General features: G+C 31.7%; 4 protein-coding genes across 4 annotated transcripts; 3 read left to right on the top strand and 1 right to left on the bottom strand. All coding sequences in view use genetic code 12, as the record gives it.

Moving 5' to 3' along the window:
- Positions 1 to 176: 176 nt before the first annotated feature.
- Positions 177 to 1,715, top strand: RJT21DRAFT_85714 (uncharacterized protein; the record flags this gene model as incomplete). Its single annotated transcript, XM_064885447.1, has 2 exons — positions 177 to 525; positions 601 to 1,715. The coding sequence occupies 2 exons, from the start codon at positions 177 to 179 to the stop codon at positions 1,713 to 1,715; spliced, it is 1,464 nt and encodes a 487-aa protein (XP_064738232.1).
- A 167-nt stretch (positions 1,716 to 1,882) lies between these two features.
- RJT21DRAFT_943 (uncharacterized protein) lies at positions 1,883 to 2,629 on the bottom strand (the record flags this gene model as incomplete). Its single annotated transcript, XM_064885700.1, has 1 exon — positions 1,883 to 2,629. One exon carries the CDS (start codon positions 2,627 to 2,629, stop codon positions 1,883 to 1,885), a length of 747 nt encoding a protein of 248 aa, XP_064738231.1.
- A 1,952-nt stretch (positions 2,630 to 4,581) lies between these two features.
- RJT21DRAFT_119935 (uncharacterized protein) lies at positions 4,582 to 6,376 on the top strand. Its single transcript, XM_064881577.1, has one exon. The coding sequence runs from the start codon at positions 4,843 to 4,845 to the stop codon at positions 6,271 to 6,273; it is 1,431 nt and encodes a 476-aa protein (XP_064738230.1). The 5' UTR covers positions 4,582 to 4,842; the 3' UTR covers positions 6,274 to 6,376.
- A 1,439-nt stretch (positions 6,377 to 7,815) lies between these two features.
- Positions 7,816 to 10,383, top strand: GAT1 (Gat1p; the record flags this gene model as incomplete). Its single annotated transcript, XM_064880182.1, has 1 exon — positions 7,816 to 10,383. The coding sequence occupies one exon, from the start codon at positions 7,816 to 7,818 to the stop codon at positions 10,381 to 10,383; it is 2,568 nt and encodes an 855-aa protein (XP_064738229.1).
- Positions 10,384 to 10,448: the final 65 nt, after the last annotated feature.

Genomic DNA, 10,448 nt, shown 5'->3' with positions numbered 1-10,448 from the left:
GCACCAAGGTTGAGCTGAATCGACGAATCGAGCTGAAGCTCAATTACATCTGTTAGCGACTTTACGTAGAAATAGGTTGCCACACGACATAATCATGCAAAAGGATATAAACACCACTTTTAACTTAAATTAAATAATTTTTAATACCACTCTTTTTCTTATTACTATAGAACAATATGATTTATGAAACCACAATTAACCCTGGTGAAGGGTTGGGTAATTATATCAAATTAGGAGCATCGATGTATACTATTATGAAGTATCTTGATAAGTTTAATTATAAATTAAGAATTAGTTATAGTAATACTGATTTTTTAAATGTACCAATACTTGTTAATGTAGTTGATTTGGGTATAAGATTAACATTTCTGAATCATAAAGATCAATTATTGGAATTAATTGAAATTCTGGATTTTAATAATAAACAAGGACGTAATGGTTCAAGAAAACTTTTAAAATTGGTATATAATGGTATTAGTTTAAATGAAATTGAAAGTAATAGTAATAATACAAGTAATAATAATAGTAATGTTGATTTTACTAGTGGACTTGAAACTAATTCTTCTTTATCTAAAAGTTCATCATCCAGTACTATCTTAGATACAGCTTCATCAAATTCCTTATCTTCAAATTCTACCCTTCATACATTATTATCTAAGGGTCCTAATTTAAAATCAATTTATAATAAAATATTTGGTCCAACTTATCCAGGAGTTTTCAATAGAGATACTGGTTCATATATATTATCATATCCTGGAATTTCATTTAAATTTGTTATTACTAATGAAGAATTAATTAATAAGACACATGGTCAGGGTGATGATCAAGTATTATCAATATTATTAAATTGGGATGATAATTCCGATATTATATGTTCCAGTATAGCTTTACATAAGGGGAAATCTTGGTCCCAATTCAAATTAAAGAAAGATTCTAGTGTTTATTCTGAAACTTCTAGTCAATCTAATGTACAAACTGTTTCAGGATTAAAGTTTTATTTGGATGAAGGCAAAATAGTTGTTGATGTAAAAGGGTATAAAGGAGATGTTAATAAGACTAAATCATTTGATATATTGTTAAGTAAGACCACTCAACAAGAAATCCTTAATATATTAGGTCCTCCAGATGATTACTTTAATAAATTTGATTCACGTTTATTGATTCATAAACATCTTTCAAATAACGAAGAAGATCATGAATTAGACAATACAGCTCTAGATTCGGATACAGATTTGAGTCATTTCAAATTCCATAATTATTTCAAATATGGTATTGATATTTTGTATGATTTGAATAATGGAAATTCTTCTTCAAGTGGTATGAGTGCAACTGTCAAAAAAGTCATTGCTCATAATGGAGGTTTGACTGAAAGTTTAAACTTTATGAAATGGAATAGATGTTCTTGGGAAATAAGTACTAAGAATAATGATGAAGAAATAAAAATTGATTCTTCTATGTACTTTAAAGATTTACCAATTCAATTTCGTAGTTTAACCCCGGTTTTATTGAATAGACATGAATCTGAATACATTGATAACGAATTGGATATCATTGATTTCCCAACTACTAATCAAGAGGAGGTAAAGAAAGAGGAAGATACCGAATTTGGTATGAAGGTTAAAACTTGGGGTCAATCAAAGTTATATGGATATGAAAGGTGTATAATTGAAGTAATTAATTCGAATGGTTGTATTTCATCGGTGACGGTTTATTAAATTGGTAATTATAGTTTATGTGTTTTAAATAAATATATATATTCATTTGTTATAAGAAATGCTTTATTTAAAGATGAGATGATAATTAAGGAAATACCCAAAAGAAGTCTAATCCAGTAAACTACTTAAAGAGAATTGAATCAATGATTTCGAAAATGATTATTATCTTAAGATGATATCTTTTTCATTTTATGTGAATAAGCAGAAACTGCATTTGATTTGGAATTAGATGGAGTAGGTCTCGAACTGAAAATTGAACTGACATCGGAGAAGTCAGGAGTACCACTTGTTTGGTTCTCTTCTTCATCCAGAACATCAGTATCAACATAAAAGTTTGTTAATTGTTCCAGCAATTCATCAATACTTCTTTCTCTAGTCAGCATAGAACCATTAGAAGTTAGACGACGATGACTAGATTTCTTTGACTTTTTGGAAGCACTCAATGCTTCATTAATGTCTGAATTAAAACTGTAGTTGAAAGCCGTAACTGAATTCTTGTCCTTCAACGTCTTAGATGTGTTAGATGTATGTTTTGTAAGATTAGATAACGTAAAGGTTTCGCTATGAATAGATGATCTCCAAGATTTGGATGATCTTGGAGATTCTAATGAAGTAAGTCGGATGGAAGAAGAATCTATTGAATCAACTACAGATCCACTGATTGATTTTGCCGAAGTATCAGTCATATTAAAAGATCTTGATGTTTCTGGAGAAGGTACTAGATCTGTAGAGTCATAATCTAAGGAAGAATGACGCTTATTGCTGGAACTTGACCTTCTACTATGACTATGGCTATGGCTATGACTATGACTGTGACTGTGACTGTGACTACTTCTAGAACTCTTCTTCTTTGTCAGCTCTTTGAGCTTTTGCTGATTTTGATATGAAACTGGAGGTAATAGATAGAAACTCATAATTAATTGAGTTCTAAGTGTAGAAGAAATTCAATAAATTCAATAAAATCAATAAATAGAGAATTAATATTATTTACATATAAGAATGAATTCTTATTCTACTTAAATGGGCGGTTTAGTAGTATTTATTCGATTTGAAATATAAGGCTGTCGAAAACATCCCTGCTATTATTAATAGATAATATAAGGCAGAAACTTATCGGGTGAACCGTGCAGCAAAATCGAAGCTTAACAATACAATTATTGAGGTGGCAGGAAGACGTAATTCATGCATCCAGAACCATGCGATGATTACTATGGTAGTAAAAGAATACAAATAGAAGTTTTTAGCAACTTGTTCTCACATTGTCAAGATCCTCCAGCTTAGAGAGCGTATTTTTACCGGGCTGTAAAATAGTGCAACTGAAACATGCAGTCTGCATAGAAAAGAACAATGAGATACTTGCAAGTTATCGAGAGCCCTTAAGTATGTTTTACCTAGGATCTATTGTTAAGAATTTGAAGGAGTAATTCCCATGTTGTGTGTCTTAGTTACAAACTATGTTAGTATCATGTTAATATTTATGATTGGCGATTTGCATCATGGTTTATTTCGCCTAAAATAGTATTTGAATCCAAAGGTGGTTAAGTTATACCAGGTTGAACAGTTTACAGTTACTGGTCGTAGATTAAAATGACAATGACGGGATTGTCAAATACTCTATACTATAAATAAAGCGGGCCTGAAACGAATGTTTGTGCAACAATAATGAAATGGTGCATTACATTAGATTCTATGTCACTTTTCCAGTTGAAATTCAAATTTGGACAAGATTTAGAAATTCATTCAACGAGGCAATCTTAGTTTCTTCCATATTTGGAGATTCCGGGCTCGTCTAAGTTGGTTCTTCACGCCTTAGATTTGACCATCCTTTGAGGCGCACCTACTACATAGTTCGTAATTTTGCAATTGACAACTACTACAATAGAAAGTGCAATATCAAAACCAATACTTAGAGGTTAGGTTGATTACATTTTTAATACAGTGCATATAATACTAGATCATTTACATCAAATTGTTACTGACTTCGACATGTGGACTCTAACCGCGTATATTTCAGGAACAATAGATCCATTATAAAGATTTTTTCCTAATTAAGGAACTGCTCGGTACACTTAATGTACTCCTTAAATATCGAACCAATAATGATAACGTAGTATATAATATGTTACATTTCCATTTCTTATCTAATCCTTCCATGATCTCCTTAATTGTTTCAGGCAATTATTATAAATACATTTTAGTAATGCAAGAGAAGGTAAAAATTTTATCTGTCTCAAAAGCCGGCATTCGTATTTTTCTGAAGTTATATATGTCAGCCTCCTTTGTCTAGCAAAGTCTCCAAGACAAACATCCTTACACCAATACTTTTGGACTAATGTGGGGTTGAGCGGTCACTTACACTCTAAAGTGCTTGTTTGGGAAAGTACCGTAACCAATAAACATTTAGTAATCCTCCCGAGAATCTTTTAAGTGGGAAATTATTGATTTAGGTCTCCCCCATTCTTCGGCTACTAATGGATACTCGGAAGGATCAGTTAAGAGGAGAACCTTACTCTTAAGTCCATAGTATACGAATAGCTTATCCCCAGACCAGAGTATATAAGTTAAACTCTTCCTTTCTCAAACAATTTTCCAATAAATATATATTTACTCAAGCAGTAAAGCCTAAAGTTCTAAGTAAATGACTGTAGACGAAGATATTGAATTGGCACAATTAGCCAATCCACCGTTAATTAAAGAAGCAATTGACAAGAATATTCCAATTGAAGCGATATTTGGCACTTTAACTCCAACTGAAGTGGTCGAAGGTAAAGATTTAAGTTTAAGAATAAATACATGGTTAGCTCAATTGAATACCGCACTTGATAAAGTTAATCAAGGAACGTTGGATGATAAATTATTTGATGATCTTTTTGCACCCCACGCATCTTGGAAAGATCATTTAGCAATCAGTTGGGATTTTCATCAATTTCATGGAATTGATAAAATTAAACAAGCTTTGGAAGTTCAATCAAAAAATTTTAAGATTTCGAAGTTTAAGTTTCATAGCACAAACGACAAATTCTATAAGGAAGGATTTAGGATTGCTGCTGTTGCAGGATCAGATCCGGTGATCCAATATATTGAAGTATTTTTTGATGCAAATAATGTATTTGGACAAATCTCAGGTATGATAAAGTTGTTATCAACTACCAAAGGTCTCAAAGCTTATGGAGTCTATACCGCCTTAGAGTCAATTAATGGAAATGAGGAATACTTGGGTGAAAGAAGACCAAAGGGAGTTGATCATGGTCAACACGTAAGCAGAACATCATGGTTAGATAAGAGAGATGAAAGATTTGTGTGGGGAGAGGACAAACAACCAACAGTACTTATCATCGGAGGTGGACAAGGTGGGCTTAATTTAGCTGCAAGACTTAAGGTTATGGGGATTTCTCATTTAATTATTGAGAAAAATCCTAAAATTGGTGATAATTGGAGAAATAGGTATAAATTTTTGGTATTACATGATCCTGTTTGGTATGATCATATGGCTTATATCAATTTTCCAGAGACATGGCCAATTTTCACACCAAAAGACAAACTCGGTGGTTGGTTTGAAAGTTATGCCGAATCTATGGAATTAAGTTACTGGACAAACAAGAGTGTTACTGGATCTTCGTTTGATGAAACCAGTAAAGAATGGACAGTGAAAATTGTTGATAATGAAACTGGCGAAGAAGTTCAACTTCATCCTAAACACTTGGTTATGGCAACGGGTCATTCTGGGGAACCCAATATTCCACATTTTAAAGGTGAGGAGAATTTCAAGGGAGTTATTGTGCATTCATCAAAGTTTAAGAGTGGGAAACCTTTTGCCGGTAAGAATGCCTTAGTTATTGGTTGTTGCAATTCCGGACATGATATTGCCCATGATTTATATGAACAAGGGGTTAATGCAACTATTCTTCAGAGATCAAGTACTTGTGTGATCACTTCTGAAAATGGTTTACGGATCACAAATGTAGGTACTTTTGAACAAGATGGACCACCGGTAGCAATTGCGGATATTATTGCACACTCAAGTCATATTAAACTTCAGAATTTAATTCAACAGCAACACTTCAGACAAGCAGTAAAAGAAGAACCAGAATTTTATGAATCACTTGCTAAAGCTGGCTTTAATCTTGATGCTGGTTTTGGATCAACTGGATTATTTGGAAAATACGTTCGAAGAGGTGGAGGTTACTACATTGATGTTGGTTGTAGTAAGTTGATTACTGAAGGGAAAATTAAAATCCGACTGGGAGTTGAAATAGATAGCTTTGGAGAGAATAGTGTAACCTTATCAGATGGTTCGGTTATTAATGATTTATCTATAGTTGTTTTAGCTACAGGATATTCCAATATGAAAGATTCAGCCTTCAGAATTACTGATGAGAAGGTAGTTAGCAAATTAAACCCAGTTTGGGGATTAGATGATGAAGGAGAATTGAAGACTATTTGGAGACAATCTGGATACCCAGGATTTTGGTTTATGGGAGGAAACTTAGCTCTTTCTAGATATTTCTCCAAGAGATTAGCTTTACAAATTATTGCCTACGAAAAGGGATTCTTATAGGTGAAATAAAGTTTCTATATAAAAAGCTTATTATGTTAGTCGATATTGTGTACTGAAATTTAGATCTAACATTAGACAAGAATAGTTAATAAATGGATGTGATGTTTATTTCTTAAGATTTGTAGTCAAATTTTTAAATAAAACAAAGTTCGATAGATCTAGAATCGTAAAATGGGAATTATTAACGAAGTGATGTTATCAATGGCATGTGTTTAATTTACGCCAGGGAAATTATTAACGAAGTAGTTTTATGTTAAGTAAGAGATTCTAAAGCCAAGATATTAAGTTAGGTTGCGAAAATTAGCCAAATTAGTTAAGTGAAGTCAACGTGTTGCGAACATAATCAGAGTCAATGAGGGTAAGGGTCAAGTCTATCTACATGCGCTAAAAAGCACCAGTTAAAAAATAGCAGGATAAGCGGAGAGGAATCCGTGAAGACTAAAATTATTATTAGCAAATGGAAGGAAAAACGATTATTCCGATGGGAAAGGGCCAGGGACAAAGCAACCGAAGTAAAGAAATGGACTGAGCAAAGTCGGGAGGTCTTTCCTATTTAATATTTAGTTCCTAATTATTCCATTACATGTCATAATATTACAGACCAGCTAACTGGTCAAAGGCGCCTTAAATTCCTTTATCGCACCGTTGTATTACACAAAATTTGGAGGGGGCGCTGTATGCCGTACTGCGTTCCGATAACCTAATTCGTAATCGAGCCAATCACAGCGGGCGATAACAGAATCTTTAGGTTATAGAAGACTTACATAAGCTCCCTAATTAAGCGAAATGGGTGTGAAAAAAAAAGAAACAACTAAAACAATCAATCAATCACCAATAAGAATTTGAAACAGTGACCGTTGGGATCTAAGTCAGCAATAGATCAGACGGTAGCCAAGAAGAAAGTTGATGACATGGTGACAAATGAGTTAATAGATCTTTAACAAATATATTAATCATTGTAATAATACAATACAAATATACTTTTTGTACATATCGCAAACTCATTATTCTATACAACGCAGTGTAAGGGGTACAAGCCATTAATACAGCCTATTTGTTCATCAATAAGTCTTGTGCCCCCTGCCATCCTTATATTGCAGTAAACTATTTACATATTACAAACCAACCACTCCGTTGTCGCCCCAAATTTGCTAAATGCCGGTATATGTAACTTATATGTAGCATATTCTTTGTATTCTTCCGTACTTATTTTAGTCGTAGCATTGCGTATATACCTGAAATATCTACCGGATTCTGTTCGGGCCTCAACACCTGTTTATTATACGTTAATTCTTATTATTATTCTTATAATATAATATATTATATTATAATTCTAATTCTTATTCTTTTATTATAATTCTAATTCTAATTCTTATTCTTATTATAATTCATATTCTGAATTTCTTTTTCCCATTCCAATCCCAATCCCAATCCCAATTCCAATCCTTGATTCAATATCAATATATTTTATTTCTTTCTTAGTTCTTTAGTGAATAATCAAGTCATCGTCCATTTAACTACTTATCCTCCAAGAGTTCAACTATGACTCCCTATAACTCACTGGGAGGAGCTTTAGGTACAACTTCCACCACTATTTTAACTAATACAAATTCAAATAAACCTTTCCAATATACTACTGCAAGTGCAGCAACTACAAATACTTCAACATCATTTTCTCATTCAAATACTCCAAATTCAAATGCTTCATCAATAACTAATCCTCCTCATGCTTCTGTACCAAATACAAAATTTACATTCTCAACTAATTCTGCATCAAATCCAAATCATACTACTAGTTCAAATAATAATACAATAAGTCTATCATCCCTTTTAGCTAATGAAGCTGAAAGTTTAGAAGGTTTATGGAGAATGTATAATCGTGCTAAAGAATCTTTACCTTATAGAGAACGTATGGAAAATTTAACTTGGAGAATGATGTTTATTACTAATAATTTAAAGAATAATAAATCAATAATTCAAACTTCTAATATTAATAATATAAGAGAAAATCTTGATGCATCTAATGGGAATTCTCCTAGTTTAGATCCAGCAGCTGATGATTTTGATTATGTGGCTCATATTCGTAGAATGGGTCAATCTTCAACAACTGACAATCTTATTATTAACAAACGTTCATCAAATTCTAAAAATGATACTCCTGTTAATAGGAAAAGACCAGCAGAATTTTCACCCTTAATTACAAGTACAAATAATGTTCCACCAATAACACTTCGATCAAATCTATCGATGTCTTTAAGTCAAGAAAAGAATAACAACAACAACAACAACTATAATAATAATAATAATCAAGTTTTGAAACCAAAGATAACTTTACCATCTTCTCAAAGGCAATCACCTCAAATTGATTTTGCTGGTCATCAACAATATGAATTTTCCTTGGATCCTTTAGCATTTGAAGGTCCTAATAATAATTTCTATAATGAAATGGATATTGATATGCATTCTAATCAATTTATTAAACATGAATTTAGCGATTTTGGAACTCCTCATGAAAGTCAACACGGAATATCAACATCTTTACCTCATTCTCATTCAAATATTAGTATTGGACCATCAACTATTTTGAATCAATATGCTAATGATAATAATAGTACTAATCGTTTTAATAGCATTTCTTCCACTGCAGCTTCACCATCTAATTTAATTAGACATGATAGTTCAATAGTGAGTTTACCTGATTTTCATCATCAACATCAATTTCATCAGCAAAGTATTTCAGGTAGACCTGAAATAAATAGATCTATTAGTCAATCTGCCACTAATTTCTCAAAATCTTATAATGATGGAACTAATGGTACTTTCCAATTGGCTAGTCAAAATTTTAGTAATAATAATTCTAATAGTCAAACGAGTCAATCACCTCGTTTAGATTTTACACCTCAATTTGCATCTCAACCATTTAATCAACTGACATATTTTGATAATGTTCAATCATTCCCTTCGAGTAATAGTGGTACATTTTATGGAATTGATAATAATTTACCTAATTCATTTGTTGATAATAATAATGATAGTGCAACAACATTAACTTCAGGACTTAATAGAAGTATAAGTAATGTTGATTTGAATTCAAAGAATAATATTAAAAAGCCTACGGTAAAGAAATCAAAGAATAATAAATCTTCAATAATTCCTACCAAGACAAAGAGAACTTCATCACCTTTAGATATTCCTACAACTCCTATTGATTCAAATAATATTGTTATACCAACTTCAATGTCAGTACCTAATAATTTAAATCAACAAACCAATCCAAATTCTGGAGTTTCATGTACTAATTGTCATACTAAAACAACTCCACTTTGGAGAAGAAATCCTCAAGGTCAACCATTATGTAATGCATGTGGATTATTTTTAAAATTACATGGAGTAGTACGTCCTCTTAGTTTAAAAACTGATGTAATTAAGAAGAGACAACGTAATACCAATCCAAAAAAGCCCAGTGTTAGTAGTGATATTAATAAAGATGGTGACGATTTAAATCCTACATCTATAAGTAAAGGTGATGTTAAGAATATTAATAATTTAATTGCTAGTGAAAGTTCTTTAAGAAATATTAATGTTAATACTGTAACTCCGCCACCACAAGGTTATGAAGAAGATATTAAAGTTAATACACCAATTTTATTATCTTCCTTGTCTCCTAATGGTGTGACTACCATTTCAAATACCAATACTAATTCTAATACCAATACCAATACAAATTCTAATTCTTTAAAAGGGTCAGGAAAATCACCTATAAATTCTAAAAGACAAGGAGGAGGATATAATAATAGGAAAGGAAATTTAATAAAACAGAATGAATCATCTAGTAACCATATTAAGGGATTTCATTTAGATAATGATGATGATGAATTCATTAATGTATTAAATTCCGTAGCTTCACCAGCTTCTACTATTCAACAACATGGGAATTCTGGAATTAAATTTGAAGACCATCATACTAATGGAACAATTGATAGTAATATTCATAGTAATGGTAGTGAAATTAATGATAATTCCAATACTAATACCACTAATAATGGTAATGGTACAGGCAATGGTAATGGTAATGGTAATAATTGGGATTGGCTCAGTATGACATTGTGATCATTTTATACTCATATTTTATAATTGTATTCATATACTTTAAACTTGTTTTACTTCTTCATAAA

This window comes from Scheffersomyces amazonensis (genome assembly GCF_036850825.1).
Source record: "Scheffersomyces amazonensis strain UFMG-HMD-26.3 chromosome Unknown RJT21scaffold_3, whole genome shotgun sequence".
Lineage (NCBI taxonomy): Eukaryota > Fungi > Ascomycota > Pichiomycetes > Serinales > Debaryomycetaceae > Scheffersomyces > Scheffersomyces amazonensis.
This window is presented reverse-complemented; position numbering and strand designations above follow the sequence as displayed.